Here is a 20,747-nt window from a genome sequence, read left to right on the forward strand (position 1 = left end):
TTCTTTTCATCTTCGTCTTCCTTTTCATCTTCATCTTCCTTTTCATCTTCATCTTCCTTTTCATCTTCGTCTTCCTTTTCATCTTCCTTTTCATCTTCATCTTCCTTTTAATCTTCATCTTCCGTTTCATCTTCATCTTCCTTTTCATCTTCGTCTTTCTTTTCATCTTCGTCTTCCTTTTCATCTTCATCTTCCTTTTCATCTTCATCTTCCTTTTCATCTTCGTCTTCCTTTTCATCTTCATCTTCCTTTTCATCTTCGTCTTCCTTTTCATCTTCATCTTCCTTTTCATCTTCGTCTTCCTTTTCATCTTCGTCTTCCTTTTCATCTTCGTCTTCCGTTTCATCTTCATCTTCCTTTTCATCTTCGTCTTCCTTTTCATCTTCATCTTCCTTTTCATCTTCATCTTCCGTTTCATCTTCATCTTCCTTTTCATCTTCGTCTTCCTTTTCATCTTCGTCTTCCTTTTCATCTTCGTCTTCCTTTTCATCTTCGTCTTCCTTTTCATCTTCGTTTTCCTATTCATCTTCATCTTCCTTTTCATCTTCGTCTTCCTTTTCGTCTTCATCTTCCGTTTCATCTTCATCTTCCTTTTCATGTTCATCTTCCTTTTCATCTTCGTCTTCCTTTTCATCTTCGTCTTCCGTTTCATCTTCATCTTCCTTTTCATCTTCGTCTACCTTTTCATCTTCGTCTTCCGTTTCATCTTCATCTTCCTTTTCATCTTCGTCTTCCTTTTCATCTTCATCTTCCTTTTCATCTTCGTCTTCCTTTTCATCTTCATCTTCCTTTTCATCTTCATCTTCCTTTTCATCTTCGTCTTCCTTTTCATCTTCGTCTTCCTTTTCATCTTCGTCTTCCGTTTCATCTTCATCTTCCTTTTCATCTTCGTCTTCCTTTTCATCTTCGTCTTCCTTTTCATCTTCATCTTCCTTTTCATCTTCGTCTTCCTTTTCATCTTCGTCTTCCGTTTCATCTTCATCTTCCTTTTCATCTTCGTCTTCCTTTTCATCTTCATCTTCCTTTTCATCTTCGTCTTCCTTTTCATCTTCATCTTCCTTTTCATCTTCATCTTCCTTTTCATCTTCGTCTTCCTTTTCATCTTCGTCTTCCTTTTCATCTTCGTCTTCCTTTTCATGTTCATGTTCATCTTCCTCTTTTTATCATCGTCTTACTTGTCATCTTCATCTTCCTTTTCATCTTCATCTTTGTCTTCATCTTCCTTTTCATCTTCATCTTCCTTTTCACCTTCGTCTTCCTTTTCATCCTCGTCTTCTTCTTCTTTTTCATTTTTGTCTTTTTATCTTCGTATTCCTTTTCATCTTCCTAGTCGTCTCCATCTGTATTTTCATCTTTGTCTTTCTTTTCATCTTCATCTTCCTTTTCATCTTCATCTTTGTCTACCTTTTTAACTCACCCTCGTCTTTTTCGTCTTGCTTTTCATCTTCATATTTGTCTTCCTTTTCATCTTCATCTGTTCATCTTCCTTTTCATCTGCGTCTTCGAATTCCCTTTCATCTTCATCTTCGTTTTCCTTAAAGCTTAGCTTAAATATTCTTAATCTAATATATAAAAATGAGCTAATCTGAATTAGGTTACTATTTTGTAATCAGATTGAAATTCAAATCCATTAGATTGATTTTTAATTATAATATCCGCATAATTTTTCGCGTTTATTCGTGAAATCACTAAAAAGTTGTTGTTTTTTACTAAAGTATAAATAGGCATATACAGATAGAGATCCAGTGACGATTGTAAATAAGTTGGATCATCGATGGGAACCTGTCAGATGGTTAAAACGATAAGGCACGACAAACACGAGATATCAATCACTGAAAGTTGACGGGTTGATTTTTCGTACCCAAAACATTCAAAGGTCATTTGATGAATGTGGAATGTGGAGTTGAAGAAATGTGTCCGGACAAATGAGCATGTTTAAAATCGATCTAATTTACATTTAAACCGGTTATCAGGATATTTCGATATATTGGGTAAATGGGTAGATATAATTGGCAAATGCATGGTGATGAAAAACATAAAAACAGTAGGCATCTGGAAAATACTGCAATTTATACTATACGGAATGCTATAATGAGCAGGTGAGTATAGCTGTTATACATAATGTTATCAAATCTGAACCATCCGTTTTTCAGTGGCGTAGCAGGATTTATTCAGACGTGGGTCTTAGGAATATCTGTGACGTATAAAAACGTATAAAGATGTTGTCTCAGCAATTACATAGGCGGCAAAAATCTTGTTGCGTCGGACAGCTTAGACATTATTATTGCGTGTTTGTAGATAATTGTTAGTATCTGTTTAAATCTACTTTATTTGCAGAAGACAAAGTTGTTTTGTCCGACACGGCGTTTATCCGACACTTTACGGAAAACAACTTTTATCACATACTTTATTTGCAACCTTTTTTTGTTCATGAATTCAAAAATACCTGTTCACACTCTCTTTATTTTAATGTTTGTGCCCCTTGTTTGCACTATGCTTTAGAGCCTACAAACCGATCACAGAAATTATGTCGTCATGTATCAAAACCAAATTTAATTCAGTACTAATTACATTTTAGATGCCATTTTTGCCTCATTTTGATTTTTCCTGGTGATTTATTTGGCGCGCACTTGTCTCTGTTATAAACAACGCCTCTCTGGGATTAAATCCCTGGCATCAAATTAAACACAAATTGTATATATTAGATAATTAATTTACTATTAATTAATAACAGTACTATCATTATGAAATTTTCTTTCAAAATATTTTTCCCTTATCAGCCTGCCTATCGACAGCAAGCAACGCAACCATGCATTTTATAAATAGCAGACGACTTGCACGTGCTATATTTTATCTTTTGGCGGGAATCTTGGCAGCTGCAGCAGTGCATATCTGTCTGATGTCAATCTCTCAACACTATAGTAGGGTTTCATATCTGCTGCAAAATCCAAGGTTAGTCAATCAATCGATATATCAAGGAAGATATCAATAAAACAATCAATCAAACAAGTAGCTAACCAATCAATCAATCGTCCGTCCGTCCGTTCATTCATATAATTTCTGCATAATATATATAATAAACATTCATTCATTCATTCATTCATTCATTTATTTATTCATTCATTCATTCATTCATTCATTCATTCATTCATTCATTCATTCATTCATTCATTCATTCATTCATTCATTCATTCATATAATTTCTACATAATATATTCATTCATTCATTCATTTACCCACCCATTCAACAATTCATTCATTCATTCATTCATTCATTCATTCATTCATTCATTCATTCATTCATTCATTCATTCATTCATTCATTCATTCAATCATTCATTCATTCATTCATTCATTCATTTCTGACCTGTTTTTATCAAATGGATATAGTCCGGCTGCAAACTACTATTAATCATGTTAGGTAGTTTTGTCAGTTAATGTTTTTTTGTTTTTTGCTGATTATGATTCTATAGGTGGTATAAAATGAGATTATAGTGGGTGTAGAATTGTCACCTTTGCGCAATAGAGGTTATCCACTTTAGTCATGCGTGACTTCTAACAAAAGGCAATGGTTCCCGTAGTATTCCTCATTCAAACTAATTCAATGCACGACCTCGGAGTTACCTACATGACTTTGGCGGGCTATTTTGAAATAGTCATGGTTGCACATGCAGGTACTTCTTTTGAAAGTCCTAAACAAGGTATAGGAGTCGCTGGTAGGATATGCAGCTTATAGAACACGGATAACCTCTATTCGCAATTCAAGATTTCCAAGGTCAAGTTTAGAGAGTGGTCAACATTTTAAACTATTTAAATATCTTTTAAGCCCATACCAAAGTGTTCCTCTGATCATCACAAGGAATCAGTACATAAGGGAGCACACCACCATTAGATTCCGCGGTCAAATGTGTAACCCGCAAAGTGGTCCTCATAAAACGTAGAAATTGAGCTTTTTGTTACATTTTCAGCAAATATATGTCTGAGATACGTTTGTTTGATGCCATTCTAAAGCTGAAACGGTTTTGATGAAATTCCGTGCAGAAAAAATGATTTTAAATGTGTTCTGGCGGACTAATCGTGCATATCATGTATCGATGTCAAATCCCAAGAATTGAGCTTTCAACAGCTTTGAAATCACGGGATGGGGGTAAAAATGTCCAATTTGCAAAAAACTGACATTGGAAATCTATGTGCAAAAGAAAATATATTAAAGCTTAAGGATCGTCCCATAATCATGCCCAGTTTCATTGCTCTATCTATTGCAGGGAAATAATTAGAAGAGATTTCCGAAAGGCTTTTTTGCACGTATTTCAATGGGGAGCGTAATGGTGGTGTGCCCCCATAAGTATAGTTTGACCGACCTACCTCTTCCGACTAAACGGTCAAAGGTTAAATTTGGAGATACAGGGACTAAAATAGACACATTGCTCAAATTTAGATGAGAATGGTCTTAAATTGTTGGTACTGTTATCTCAATTATAATAAAGAATAGTAATAACTATATACATGTACTTTTAACAACTCGTTACCTAGGTAACCGTTCAAGGAAATACCGGTATGGTATCTCGAATTGCCCAGGGTGACAATTTTAAACCCTCATCTTATTTTGTACCACCCATAGAACAATAACTAATAAAGAAAAACACATTAACTGGCAAATACAACTTCCCTTTTCTCTGCCACCGGACTAATTTCTAAACCAGCACTTTGTTTTATTCTCATAGAAGTGTTGTAAAATGGGCGGAGCTGAATTTTTGGTCTTCGTACGAAATCAGAGATAAGGAAAAACAAAGGTATGAATTAGTTACCTTTTGCTGAGAAAGTGTTGCAACTCCATCCAACGTGTTGCAGTTTTTTAAGTTGCGAAAAAAACTAGATTTATTGTGCTCTAATAATTAATACACATCATATCGTAATATACATCAGTGACATAGCAACAACAATCAGGGACTTGCATCTGAGAAACGCGCGCCCTAAACATACCACAATAAACCATCGCAGCCATGTTCTCGTACGGTAACCGAGACAATAAGCAGTTATTGACAATAACCTGCCATGTGTCTATCGTCTCATATACATTTTGCAAGGAATTACTATCAGTCCATTCCTGATCAACATGACTGTGAAAGCCAATGCCGCTCGATCAGCACCGCTCTCTGCTCATTGGCCAAAAATCGTATCCTGTCTCATACATCAGACTTTAACTTGATTTCAACTCCTAGTGAAGTGTGCCGCACGGTGTCATCGTCCCGATATCTTCATGACAGAAATCCCCATGATGGTAGGTCGAATCCACTAGTTCTTCAACAGCCACGCATGGTCATTTTGTTCAATCCGACCTGTATATTAGTTTTGAGATTATGGGCTGGGGACCCCGACTAAGGCTATTGACAGTGAGCCTGGTACGTCATCTTCTTTAGACTAACACCACCAGTCATCTACACTGCGCAAGTACTGCGTTATGCTCCGTAATCATGCGAGGGTTGACGAATGAGGGCAGCAGTCATTTTTTTCTTCTGCACATATAAAATCCGAATTTTTGTTAGTTTTTGATTTCAAAATGCACGGTAGATTTTCAATACGTACACGTAAGATTATCATATTCTTTCAACACATATATTCAAGTGCAAGCCTTACAATTGGTTTTTATAGAAACCAAAAATAACGGGAGATATTCATCATTTTTTACCCCGATATCCAAAGATCTATCGTCTGAATATCAAATAGCAGATACACCACCAAGCATAAAACCATCCCATAAGATTGCAGGATCTTTCTAAAGTGTTTAAAATTTTTTAATTAACAGGCGCTCTCAGAGTCGTACTACCGTCGTAACGACACAGGAGTGAAAATTAATCCATGTAAACCAAAAAAGAACATCGTCTTTTTAAAAGTTCACAAATGTGGCAGCAGTACAGTTCAGAATATATTGTTCCGATTTGGTGAAAAACATGACTTGGATTTTGTGATGCCGCCAAAAGGGAACTACCTTGGCAGCTTGAGGAACACTACATTTAATAAGAAATATATGATCGAGTTGCCAGTTGAGAAGTACAACATTTTGTGTCACCATACGAGGTATAATGAGCAAAGTAAGTTTTTAACCATAACACTTTTGTCTGTTATTACATTGTATCGGATAAATATCAGAGGTTAATCAATATTTTCCCAGATTTCTCAACAGAACTTTTGAGCAATGTGATTAATTTAAGGTGCTAATCTTAACACCTTTTAAAATTCAGATGTAGATAATCATTATTATGGAAATGCTCGATTAGAAGAAATAATTCATTATTTTGTGTTCTCATTTTAACCAATAAACGGAGCTAGATGTTTTTGAATATGTTGATTAAAATAATAATATGTTCGAATAATTTCTGAACATATTACTTACACGTAAATTGTGTCACTACGGATTCAGAGGATACCAGGAATTATTCAAAAATTATCTGGGAAACACCGGCTGGTCACGGACAGGAAAAATGACATGTGGTGTACCCCAAGGATCCATTCGTGGACCAGTAATATTATTGGCAGAATGATATCTGTCACACGTCTAAGTTACTAAGTTTTTGTAGTTTTCTTTTGCCACGGAAATAGTGCAAGATTGGGTAAACAGTTAGTAATAGATTAAAAGATGTTTGCTATTGGTTCAAGCAAGTTTCCATCAATGCAAAAAGATCAGCTTCATGTATTTGGGTACACACTCGTCAATAGAATCAAAATTAGGATATGATTTGAATTGCATCATACACTTTACACTGTTCTTTTTCTTCAGATATTGCTGATATAATGGCACCAGACTCTTTATACGTCACCATACTTCGTGATCCCGTCAATATGTTCGAATCCATCTTCACATACACACACTACGAATATATCTATCATATAAAGGGTAACAACACAATCACGAGGTTGAACAAATTTCTCAAACATCCGTCATATTTTTATAACACAGATGACGCTAAAGGCTACATTGGGCATGGTAAGAACCCGATGTTGTACGATTTTGGTCTGGAAAATGACGAAAAACTCAACGGTAGCCGAATTGATGAATTGATCAAACAGTTGAGCTACAAATATGATCTGGTGATGATTTCAGATTATTTTCACGAAAGTTTGATTTTGTTAAAAGAATTGATGTGCTGGTCCCTCGAAGATATCGTTTTCTTTCCGCTGAATTCTCGTACTAACGTCACAGTTCCATCTAGCATTACGTCATCAATGCGAAAGAAGATACGACAGTGGAATAAGGGTGACGTTAAACTGTATGACTATTTCAATAAAACTTTCTGGCGGAAAGTGGAGGAATTCGGTAGAAATAGAATGGAAAGAGAAGTTGAATTACTCAAACAACGCAATGAGTATCTATACAAGTTATGTATTGAGAAAATAAGTGATGATGACGAAAATGTCTGGCATCCACACGACATATTTGTAAATACATTTAAAGTAAAAGACGAAATGAAAGATGATTTTGTATGCGCTGCAATAGCAAAATCAGAACTTTTGTATACGGCACATCTTAGGACGCTAATAATGCAAAAGTATGACCTGATTGAGGTGACTCCTGGGTTACCTAAATTGCCGGATTTCTTGGTACAAAACTAGGCATGCTACTACCTTTTTTGTAATAATGTGACGCGATCAAGCCAAATCAGTCGGAACTCGGAAATATTGATGTTGAGATATAGCCAAACAAAGAAAGTTTTTCCTTTTGTTTCCTCTTGTTTTGGAAACTCTTAAATTGCTCATATCTTTGGAACTGGTTGTTCAATTTCAATGGGGTTTTCTGCAAAATCCAGATTTGTAAATGCTTTTTACTATCCTATAGAAAACTGAAAATTTATTATGGCCGAGTTCCGACTGATTTTGCTTGATCGCATCACATATACCCATGAGGTTTATGTTGAAGCCTATCACCCAGAACGCTTCTGACCACCCTCTATTGTTATGCAAAGTCGTGCTGGAAGTCGATCGATACATGTTGAAATCAACACAATTCTGAGATACACCTTTTTACTTGGAAATTAATCTTCTCGGTCAAATATAAATTAGTTATTGTATTTTTTTCAGTAATCTCAGATAAAACCATAGTCCTTTCATATACCTTTCAATCCTGGTGATAAAATTAGGCATGAAATTGCATCTTTTAGTGATTTTTGATTTTTACAGACTTGAACTTTACCCGTAAGTTTTTTTAGGTGTCACGATGCAGTCATGTCTACAGTAAAATTCACCACGACCTTTGCAGGACTTAAACCCCATTAAAAGCTATTAAACCAAGATAACACTCATTGAAAACAGCGCAACTATGTTAAATCAGATCTGGTTAAATCCACATTGCACATGTTTCTGTTTTACCTGTGCAATGAGCAATGAGCTGGTATTATAGTTTCAGTTGGGTGAACGATTATAAAGCAAACGCAAGGTAACAATACTGTGTGGGCCTTTGTTTACGAAATGAGGCAATAGTCTGCATATTGTTAACCAGCATTCTTGAAAATGAGAAACATAATGGTTGCAGACTTAACACGGTTTGGAAATAATTTCTTCATATTTTTTGGTGTTATCTGTCGTTTACATATCCTTCCTAAAACACCAAAGTGCGAATATTTCTAAACACTTTAATTAGCTAAAAATTTAGGACATGTTACAAAACTATATTTTCTAGAATTTCAGAGAGTTCTTTAAATATTGGCCGGTTATTTTTCACACAGTGACGTTAACTAGGCAATGCCCATATACCTATAACATACACTGTTTGTAGAGGTCACACGTCAATGGTGAGAGCACTGTGTATTGTGCATAATTCGGTAAAGAAAGATTTCTCCACCTCTATAAAGCACATCATAGTGTTGTCAGAATGTCCGTTTTGATTTAACCGTTTTTTACTTATATTCAGATTGCTAAAACGTCCACTCAGTACTTGTATTTCGAAAGCAACCAGAAGAAATATTTCTATTAAGGCTTGAGGATAGAATTATAAATCCATGGGTATATTCACGAGTTGATTATGAAACATTTTCAGTCGGAAGTGAAAAATGGTGAAATCAAAATGGAAATTCTGACAAAAGTATGATATATAGCCCCCGACGATGTGTATTTGTGGGTTTGAAAAAAAAACAAAAAACAAAAAAAAAAACCAAAAAAAAAAAACCAAAAAAAAAACCAAACAAACAAACAGTTGAAGCCTGTCAAAGTCAATAATCTGACACTAGAAGAGTAAATTTCACGCCTATGTTTAACACCAGGATTAAACAAAAATACAGTATCAAGCATTATGTTTTTTTCTGACATTTACAGAAAAAAAACATTGCTTTTCATTTGGCAAAGACAATAAAAACTATTTTAAAGTGAAAAGGTGTACCTCCAAATTATGCTTATATCAACACCGAATTCGATCGTTCCAGAGCCTAATTAAATGAACGAGCGGGCCTTGTATAACAATAGCCAACGAGTAACAAGCGCTCTGAGTGGTCATGAAGTTTTCAATTTTAAATGTTGCAAACTTCAGCACAAGTATAATATATGCTATATCACGGTTGTTTGATGTATATAGAATTGGCTTTATTATTAACTAAATGCAAACTATAGATGGCGCTTATCAAATAATAAAAGGAATTATTTGTATAAAAGCTTGAAAGGATAATTTCCAGTAACTAAATAGCGCCACCAATTTTGTCATTAATAGATACATTTTATATCCGAAAAAACTTTAAAAAATACTATAAAAGTGAATAATTTTGTAAAAGAGGGAAAATTAAAGTTGAGAATGACTCAAAAGCATCTGTATACATTAGCACGATATCACTTTTAGCTGTTTAAGCCTAAAATTTGGTTATACATGATGTTTTGTTTGAAAAGCTAATAAATGATCCCATCAAACAACCGTGTACGCAGATAATTACTTCTCAATAGGTGTCGTGTAATGTCAATTTGCTATATGACAATACATTAATTATCTGTACACGTTCGTACAAGGATTAATTGTGGGGGTTATTTGATTGATTCATTGATACGTTTCATCTCAACAACGTCGATTAACCCATTATATAAACAAAGGCATCTTAATTATGAGGTTGCAATGATGTATTAATATTTCAAACTAATGAACAAGTATTGTTCAAAACAATTAAAATTGATAGTTATCGTTGACCAGCAATTTTTTATTAAGTTTTATTGTTTTTACCGTTTCCATAGCAATCCTGCCATTATAATCGTAATCAAAGAGTATAGTATTAATGGATGTGTTTAAAGAATGGTATAAGTGCTAACGGCGGATACAATAAAATTGACCGATATTCAGTTAAAATATAGGCCATCCCTAATATATAAATGCAATATTAATATAATGCCCGCCTAATGATACAAATGGCAAAATATTAAGTATATTAATATAACGTCACGTGATATTGCTATAACCAATCGGCACTCAAATCGTCAACAAAACTCAACAAGTCGCGGAACCGACATTTTCCAGCTGATTCCGATGATTCCACTTAATAATTTGTTGTCTATCAGCATTATAGCGTTCCTAACAACTAACCGCATTTCTAATGACGTTTAATTTTTAAGAGGATGACCAGAATATGAGCATGGAATTTGACATTTCTTTCATTTTCACCATCAGCATAACGTTAACAGGTGGGTTCATTCTAAACACAAGCGTTAAATACGGATAACACTTTTTTAACACTTAAACACGTTTTTATCTCTAATCCTATTCTTTTACGTCACGTAAAACAAATAGGAGGCGTTGTTACGATTAACACCACAACACGTTTACAGGGGCATTTTTCCGGCTAACGCTCCAACATGTTAATATTGCTGGTAATATAAACATGTTACGGTGTTAAGGTGGTACTACACCCCTGTCCAATTTTGTGCCTATTTTTGCATTTTTCTCACAAATTAAAGCGCATTGGTGACAAGCAAGATATGTATATTATAGGGGCAAGGACTACAACTACTGCACTGATAATTTTACAGACAACAGTTGTGGAGTTACAGTCAAAAATGAGGGAAACCAATATTTGATCAATAAATCAATAACTACTTGTCTTGAGTCACTTAAATTTCAGTGTAGTAACTGGATTCCTTGCCCCTATAATATACATAACCTTTGTTACCAGTGTTTTATTAAGTTTTTGTGAAAAATGCAAAAATAGTCACAAATTTATCAAGGGGTGTAGTACCACCTTAAAGGAATATATATATATATTTTAAACTATTCATCTGCACTTACTATAACTGAGCTGATGGCTACAGGAGGGATACCGTAATCACACACCCATCTAACTATTCAAAATCACTCATCTGTGACTGGGCGAGGTCGCTTATGTTTATTTTGCTGTATTGAAGATTCTGCGAGTACAAAATGAACGCGCGGGCGAAGTAGAAACTTTGACCGTTACAATATACAGGCAGTCAAGGATATTGAGCATACGAAGGAAAAACTACATATTAATGTGATCCATTTTGTAACAGTGAGGTGTTGAAAAGTTGACTTCATTTATACGTGCGGTTCATACTAGTAGATGCAGATTGTCTATTGAAATGCGTGTGGATCGGCTCTATAAAAAAGAGAATGCGATTTGCATCTTCGATACAAACTTCCATGTGTAACGCACGCAGGACGTTGAAATTGACAATTTTGTATTGCGTCACGTGATTCATGCAACTTGACTAATTTCCACCACGAAAAAGTATATGCATGTTATGTTTCTTAAACTGACCCCGGTCCCCTCAAATGGGGGTGGGGTGATACCAGTCATGGGGGCAGCTGCACACAAAGTTGCATGACAGCAATGGAACCGGAGTAACTTTTGGGGGAAAAGTTGATCGAACTTAATACAGAGTGTCAAATTTTGATACCATGCCAATGTATTCCTCATTCAGGAAATGTATAGGTGCAATCCTATCTTTAGTTGATTTGTTATATAAAAACAAACATTTTGACAGCCCTTTTGTCACTTTGATATTTGTGATCCTCATAGATCCAAAAAATGTAACATTTGACCTTTTTTTTAAAGATAACTCAAGACCGGTCCATCCTAGAAGGTCAATATGCTGAATCCTACTGACTACATGGACGAGAGGAATATTTTAGAATGGGTTTTTAACACAATTTGACCCTGTGCAAAGATTGATGAGCTTTTTCCGTCAAAAGCTACTCTTGTTCAATTGCTCTCACGCATTTTTGTGTAGCCCATTATGTCAACTACCTATGGTAGCAGTGCAGCTTTGCCTCCCAGGTGGTACCTCCAAACCCCGGGCTCACCCACTATACCGAAATATTTGCTTTTTGCAACCATAATACTAAAAAACTATCAAAATCAGGCCAAATTAAAAATTGTTATATAGAGACCACTAAATATCTTGTTTGCCCATCCTTTAGCCAGCTGAAATGTTGGTCTTGGTCCTAGCCGCCGTGTGCTCGTTCGTGACGCGTGATTATTAAAATTGACATTAACAGCTCACCTAGCTGTGGTGCACAGTAACCTTTGTATGCTTAAAGAGAGACCAGACCCTTCTAGAGGCGGTGTCTTAAGATGGTCTCTTCCATATAAGGAAATATGTTATTGCCAAGGTGTGGTAGCACCTAAACGTGCAAAAACGTGTCCAAGAAGGGAAGATGAGTATGAAGATGGCGACTTGTGGTTTGTCGATGACCCAAGTCTATTAATTATGAGACAAAATTGGAGGAAGGACATACTTGATGAACTTATGAACCGCGCTTCATATTGTGGTAAGAATCTAGCACTTTATCATCATCATCATCATCATCATCATTCGGTAGTGTCGTCAATGCTTTTTTGTGTGTACACGCAGAGCGTTTAACTTTACGCGAGCGACGTACGTCACTGCCGAACATGAGGTAAACCAAATTATAATAGGCTGAGTAGGAGGATGACGAAGGGTAGAGGGGCAAGCAATTTTGGACAGGTCGGGGTGGGGAGGGAGGCGATTTTTGGCACACATTTACGGGACACCTTTTCAATAAGACGCTCTAAAAAGAAAACAGTAGAGAAACGTTCAAATATGAGCTGATATGCAAAATTGTTTCTCAGCCACAGATGAATCTGACGCAAACTGATAGGAAGTTTTGTTTTAGGTAGTTTCCTACACTTGATGGCCAGTTATCACAAATCTTCAAATCCACGTTGTTAGATCTGGAATGTCATTGCATTTTGTTAATGTATCTGGAATGTTTAGAACTACTATCACAAATAGCACGTTTCTGTTTTTCTGTTCATCGTGTTCATCCAGAAAAACGACAAGCACCAGTGACGGTTTCATGTCCTGCAAACGTTGATATGCAGACAGATCCAGGTAAAGCCACCGCCATGGTTGAGTACCAGAATCCCACAGAATATAACACATTATTATATATTTTTACTTTGTTAGTGTTAGTGTTAGTGTTAGTGTACTTCGTGATCCACAGCCCCCACTGACTCCAGTTGAGATACAATAACTATACAATAATTACAAACCTTGGACTATCATGTTTGTGTGCATAACCAGACTTTTTGCTGACCAGTTGGTTATTGATCATTTCCTTTCAAAGCGTTCCCCCGTTATTTATATCTGGTGCTGTCACATATTTTTTGGGGTGGGGTGGGGATCAGGCATTCAGAGCATGGGGGGAGGGGGGTTATTTATTACTTACAATAATGTTTGTGACAAACATAGTGGAATGTTCAGTTCATCACTTTCTTCATCTTACAGATCTCCAGTTTTCTTTATGAAGACATGGTAATGATGGCTTAAGGTATTGTAAAATATGTCCAACCAAAAGAATTGGTAACATTAATAATTATTTTTCATTTATCCAGACTTAGAAGTACCATTGATGGTTCCATGCCCCACAGACCAGGGAACTGAAACAAATCCAGGCAAAGCCACTGCTATGGTTGTGTACCAGAATCCTACTGCTACTGATAACTCTGGTGAGGTGAGCGTAGTGTGTTACCCACCATCCGAATCAGAGTTTGCTATAGGACAAACAATGGTCACATGCGAAGCACGAGATAGCGGTCAGAATAGCGTCACATGCGAGTTTCAAGTCGACATTAAAGGTAAGTCCAATTCATCAATAGACCCATTCATTTCCACCAAAAATGTATCATTACGTTTACGGGCCTATTTACGAGTATTTACCTCAGAGCTACATCAAAACATAGATTAACAGCCTAGTACAAATAAAATCACGATCATTTATGTTCTTCTAATCTTAGACGTAGAACGTAGAAGCACCAGCAATAATGTTTTACCAATCTGATGAAGGTTTCTCCTACTTTTACATGCTTTGAATGTTATCCTTGCTCGAAAGAATCACTGTCCAAATGACACAGGGTACGAACATTATGGCCGAAAGACGGGCCTCAAGAGTTCTATTTTTATCATATTACACTGCACAAAAAGAATCGAGCCAAGTAGAATATGGCACTTCAATTATGGTGACAAAGTTTCGTGAAACCTAAGAGTCCCCGTGAAGTTCATCGTCTCTTTCCACCAAACCTTTAAAATTAGCAGATAGGCGAGATCTGATTGTTCTCTGTTGACAAGGGGCAGTCTTCAGTGAACGGCTCTTTTCAGAGCCACCAAAACCTTTAAAATTAGCAGATAGGCGAGATCTGCTTGTTCTCTGTTGACAAGGGGCAGTCTTCAGTGAACGGCCATTAGTAGGCAAGGGCGGCCTACATGCCTCATTCTTAGGTACTTTGTCAGTCTTTTGTCCTGAAGAAGTCAGAGCCACGTGTGACGAAAGCTAAACTTGTCCGACGGCGCACCCGCTAAAATCCCACTAATTATTAGTTAACAGGTTTACAATTTTAAATAATATGTTGACCATACAATATATTATGTAGTAAATCGATGGAATTATGACGGTGAGTGTTGAGGTATTATATGTTTGACAGAATTAGACCGTCTGACCAACTATAGTATTCAGCGTGATTCCAGTCACTCCCACATAGCGTGTTGCGAAGGTGGAGGAGACTAAAGCTAGTTGACGAACACACATGCGTTAAAAATGATTTGTCTTAGTTCCAGCATTGTTGTAACCACTCGACCCGACATTGCTTTTATAAACTCTCTTCCTCCTGATGTAATTCACAGAGGAATATTGTTCAACTGGATTGGAGATTACTGAATATCCTCATATTGATACCAGAAACGTGGCTATGGTATCACCTGACATGTACATCCTATGTAACGGTGTCGTCACTGAGTGGAGGCTCTACCCAAAAGCTACTGGTATTCTTAAAGGTATTACTGCACAGGTTGTCTCATTGTTTCATCCAAATAAATATTTATTGGTGATTCAATTTGCCGTAGAAGTAGTAATGTAACAGGATTAATTACCATCGCGATGGGTTTACACTATTTTTGAATGTATTGCCCTGCACTAGACATATTACGCCGTTTCTCTGCATTGTACAAAGAACAAAAAAAAAGAGCTGCATCGTAATTCAAAAGAATTTTCACATCGTGTTGATCGCTGATAACTCGCACCTATAATATTAGTGTCTTCGAAAAGAGCGGTATCGTCGTCAATCTATGATTACACACATACACAGGTGATGAGTGCAGCCTGCTTATAGTGCGGGGCAATACATTAAAGATAGTGTAAACCGATGATTGCTATGGTAACTAATCCTATTACATCACAGATTCATGCCAGATCTCGTTCTCTATTTAGTAAAGATTAGGGACCGGATATTGTTTTCTACAAGGGTGTCTGTAAAATAGAATTACGGAATGACAATAATTTTGAAAACTATAATAAATAATATGAAAAATAACATAGCTGGAAATACTACAGTAGCGCATGAAAATAACGTGTTCCCCATTTCTTGAACAAGTATACAACTAATTTTATCTTCTTTTTCGTCATAGCCATAATATGGAGGCAAGAATCCGGCGATTCTTTTCGAGTCGTCGGTATCAACACTTTCGACATCTCGACAGATGAGATAAACAAGCCCGTAATTTACGTTATCTCAGAGAGTGAACGTATCGAAGTACAAGCTGGAGATATGATCGGATGGGCTTCACAAGATGGTGTTCTGGCATTTGATTTTCAAGGCGATATCCGTGTCCAATTGAGGTATACTGCAGATGTTTCATCTTTAGCCGTTAATGGCCTCTACCAAATAAATGATGATATTACAAATCGTGATTATGCTATTCATGCTACAGTGGAACCATTTGAAGGTAAGTTTATAACCATTTATCGTATTTTCGTAGTTTTGATAAATTGTGAAATGGGTCAAATATACTACATCTGCAAATGATGAATGATACAATTATCGTGAAAATTTCCACTTTATTCCACTTATATCCGACATTCGGTTATGATTTTTGGAAGTGAAGAAAAGATGTAAACTTTTGTGAGAGACTTATGTATTATACTCATTGCATATTAAATCGCCGGTCGCAACACATAGTGCCGTAGAGTGATTTTCCGTTTCACATAGTGACGTATAAGTTTAGAGCTAGCTATATCCTCTATTAGTTATCCCTTGTAACTATTAAAGATACAGTTTAATAGTTTGAACCTTATACTTCAATTTCAAATGGAATCGGCCCACTAGGAGGTAACAGTGGAGGAGTATCAACTCCGTTATTAGTAACGTGTTCTTCAAACACGTTTTTCACGGAAACGTATTTTGTCCTTCACGTACACCACCATGTGCTACGACCGACGACATGTAATTATTTTCAAAAGAGATATTAAACGTTTTCAGTAAAAATAAGTACAGACCAATTAATATATTTCTTTGCTAAACACCTTTTATTCGAGTTCGCTCAAAGATACACAATTAATTAAACACTGTTCTATGCTCTTTGCATATAAATCGCAAATCCAAAATAATCACTGACAACTAAATTTAGGATTATAGTACAGGTTACGACAATTACATGTATAATAGTACTGATACTCAACAATATAACTTGTTATGGTTGCTGGATCCATTTCACAAAGCTCACTATTTGCCGATCGCACGGTCATCTCAAAATGCGATTCTACCCGCAAAGTTCGTGTTGCGTGTGCGTACGCCTGCCAAACGCGCACGCTTTGCAAAAGCCTTCTGGCGCGTTGCTAGAAAAGCGCGAGAAGCAAAAATGCAGTTTTGCGCATGAGTTTGCAATGAGGACCTCGTTTTGGTAGCAAGATCCGTGCAAAGGGTGAACAGACTTGAAGACAACTGGAGAACTTACATAAATTCTTGCGGAGAAAGTGACAAACTCAAAACGGATTTACTTCATCTTTCTACAGGAATAGACTATAATCTGCTCTAATCGACAAGAAGACCAATCACTAGGATCCACAACATGCGCATCTATCAGGGCACAATTCATTAACCCCAATACATTTGTACATTCATTGAATGACCTGAAAACTAAAACTCATACTCTGCAACTTGAGGTCAAATTTTCACTATGATTGTTTAATTGAGGTTATTGAACTACGCCACTGGGATGAGCCATTGTGGTCCATAGTGCATAAAAATCTATTTTGGGGAAAGAAGCGCACTTTGGCGTAATACACAATCTCCTTCGTTCAGTGGCCAAATTAGTACGGTTAGGGCTAGCAAATGATCTCCTTTTTGTAATTCGGGAGTACGTCACATAGTTGTCAGCGACAATCTGTAAACGATACAGGTCTTTCAGGGGACATCCTGTAGGTCTAAATTGTGGATTTAGCAAACTGGAATGATGTATTATAATTATAAATGAATAAGGCTGTTTTTGTTTGTTTGTTTTTAATGAACAACAAGCTACTTGTGAAAGTGGTTGGAATCTGTTCGGAAATCATTGTTATCAGGGCAAAAATATTGTCTTAAGCTTTGGAGAAGCAGAAAATACATGTCAAAATGCTGGTGGTCATTTAGCTAGTATCCATAGCAACGTCGAGAACAAGTTTATCTTTGGTAAGTAAGATTTTGTTGCAATAATTGTGTGGGATTATAGGATATCTCACATCGCCATTGAGGGTTCGTAATTTAACTGATGTTTTTTTTTTTAATGCATCCGCGGTATAAAATGTTTCGAAATGGTTTCATCTCTAAGCTAAAAATCGGCAACATAAAAGCGTAAATTTTGTTCGTCGTATATACTTACCAACTGGTCAGCACATGTTAGTTGCGGATCAGGGTGACGATTGGGACATTTGGATCGTTGGCCCCGGTACGCCCCTGTTACCTTACCGGTCAGCTCTATCCAATTGTTGCACCCGCTGTCTGACGTTTGAGAAAAGTCCAAATCGTGCCTGCCCTGCCACTTATCAGCCTGTTCCTGTGAATAAAAGGTCACGCTGTGTTGTGATTTCCAAGATTACTTTGGTCGTCCTGCCCTTCGTTTCCCTACAATAGGTTCCAGTCAGTCATACAATATTTTATTCGTATCCATACGCTGGAGGTGTCAACCTACTGGAAGCTCCTCTTTCTGATCACATGCGCATGGGCGTCAATCCTGGTGGGACAGGGGGTCCCAACCTTTCGGAAAAATGACCCATTTTTTGTTCTTTTTGGCCACTATTTGACAATTCAGACTGAGTGCCCCCCTCCCCACATTTCAAGATGGATTGACGGTAATGTACATGGGTGAGCTGTGGCTGCATTGGTTTGGTTCTGATGCTTTGGTTAGTCACAATGCTGTTTCCAGGATATTCGCAGATTCTTTCTTTGACTCTACATATCAAATTAATCCAGTGCTATATTTCCAAATAATTTGGGAAAGATTTATATTTTGTCCATGAGGTAGAATCAGAGAGTAACGACTCTGTCATGTTTAAGTGTCAATCGTGGATTAAGTGCCGTTGAAGCCCGAATGCTCTTGCCGATAAATGTACTGGAGATATATTATCTGCCCTCCATGAGCGACAAACCAAAATGGTTGATCTACCATAGCGTTATGTACATGCAGAATCATCGCATGTTGCCTATGGGGATCGACGCTAAGTCAGGTACTGCGTGAGCAAACTCAAAAATAGTGCAAATAGCGCTAGTATACAGAAAAGAAACTTCGCGCGTAAGATGAGCGATCTTCAGCGATGTCGCCAGGTCTGAACGCTGTACCGGCGTCCGCTGAATTCGAGTACGCTTAGAGGGCACAGGCATGGACAATTCCAATCTGTGTGTTTATTAATCTATGGTTACGTATTATGGTGCAATTTTGGGTCGGTTATCTTTGGGTATAATATCTTTGCTTTGAGTACATTAGATATCGTTAATATGACTCACTTTTAGTCATGTGTATGATCCTCTCCTGGCTGATAATACGCCCTCTTCAGTCGGGATACGTCCAACCGGATGTAAGGATCAACAACCATCATTCTGATGATGCCTACCGACCATGATAGGCGAAACCGTCAAAAGTGAGTCATATTTTTGGTTTTGTTCAAATGAAATAATTTATAATGCATCAAATTAAATTAAATGAATTTGATTTTGTATTAATTTCTTTTTCAGATATGTGTATAATAAATACAGCAGAATGGTATTGGATTGGATTAACAGATACAGTGATTGAGGGCACGTTCGTATGGACTGACAATAGCCAGGTACGATATTATATGGGTGATAAAAACTAGACAGATCCTTAAAGTGGATCAACCAGTTGTTAACCCCTTCTTTGTGGATGTCCCTCAGTTGTCCATTAAATTGTCCATGCATTTCGTCCATTGATTTAAATTACGCTATGTGGACGGACCTCATATTAATTGTGGACATGTTGACTGGTTTTCTCTTACTATTGTCCCTTCATGAGGTTTTGAGGAAATTTCGTCATTTGATTTTGTTACATCAGCGTCTTATCCAGGAGGTGACGTATTGTAGTTTAGGGACTTTATAGGTTTGTCTTCAGAGCTTTGTCTCATATTATGCCTATAGTCTAGGTAGTGGTCGCAACTTCTACATATTGTTTTGATTTTCGAGGAAAATCGTTCATGTATATTTTCCTGATTCCTTTTGGATACATATTTTTTAATTCTTTTCAATTGTACTTCTTGCGTATATCCCGTTAGTTATATACTGCTCCTCCCTCACGCACGTTTGTTAGGCCTACGTAGACCTAGGAAAATGGCGAAACAAATGGACGGCCCCTAAAAAACGTTATTTCTATTACATTTACAGGTTGATTACCATTCCTGGAGTATTGGGGAGCCCAACAATTTAGGAACCGGCGAGGACTGTGTCGTCACCTGGCTTACTAATGATTGGGTTGACCTGCAGTGCGGCGGTACTAGTTACCAATTCGTCTGCAAGAAAGACGCCATACAGCGATAAACACCTTTGTCGATATTGAAGCGACCGAGAATAAAGAAAATAGTTAGCGCATAGAAATAGAACAAAGGAAACTATTCTCAGTGGGCACACCTGACGTTGAAATCACGTTGAAATTTCGACGTTGAAATCAGGTTGAAATCACGTTGTATTTGCAAATGGACTTTAACCTGATGGACTTTAACCTGATGGACTTGAACCTGATTTCAACCTAGAGATTAGTTGAAATCAGGTTGAACTTTCAACGTTGTATTGTATCAACGTTGAAATTTCAACCTGATTTCAACTAACCTCTAGGTTGAAATCAGGTTAGGTTGAAACTTCGACGTTGTATCAACGTTGATTCAACGTCGAAATCCTAACATGTGCCCACTGGGTTACCTTCATGAAGTTCATTTGCATTATTAGTTAAGAGTATGGTATGAGGATTGTATTGCAAATATTTGTGATCCG

The 20,747-nt window shown here is 36.9% G+C and overlaps 2 protein-coding genes across 2 annotated transcripts; both read left to right on the forward strand.

Annotated features, from left to right (window-relative positions):
• Positions 1-5,116: 5,116 nt before the first annotated feature.
• Positions 5,117-7,611, forward strand: LOC140139708 (galactosylceramide sulfotransferase-like). Its single transcript, XM_072161410.1, has 3 exons — positions 5,117-5,176; positions 5,807-6,092; positions 6,779-7,611. The coding sequence occupies exons 1-3, from the start codon at positions 5,117-5,119 to the stop codon at positions 7,609-7,611; spliced, it is 1,179 nt and encodes a 392-aa protein (XP_072017511.1).
• Positions 7,612-12,510: 4,899 nt separating this feature from the next.
• On the forward strand, positions 12,511-20,496 carry LOC140139710 (uncharacterized). Its single transcript, XM_072161412.1, has 7 exons — positions 12,511-12,751; positions 13,273-13,335; positions 13,839-14,081; positions 15,124-15,273; positions 15,904-16,221; positions 19,482-19,573; positions 20,145-20,496. Exons 1-7 carry the CDS (start codon positions 12,511-12,513, stop codon positions 20,295-20,297), a joined length of 1,260 nt encoding a protein of 419 aa, XP_072017513.1. The 3' UTR covers positions 20,298-20,496.
• The last annotated feature ends 251 nt before the right edge of the window (positions 20,497-20,747 follow it).

Source organism: Amphiura filiformis, chromosome 18, assembly GCF_039555335.1.
Source record: "Amphiura filiformis chromosome 18, Afil_fr2py, whole genome shotgun sequence".
NCBI classification, from domain to species: domain Eukaryota; kingdom Metazoa; phylum Echinodermata; class Ophiuroidea; order Amphilepidida; family Amphiuridae; genus Amphiura; species Amphiura filiformis.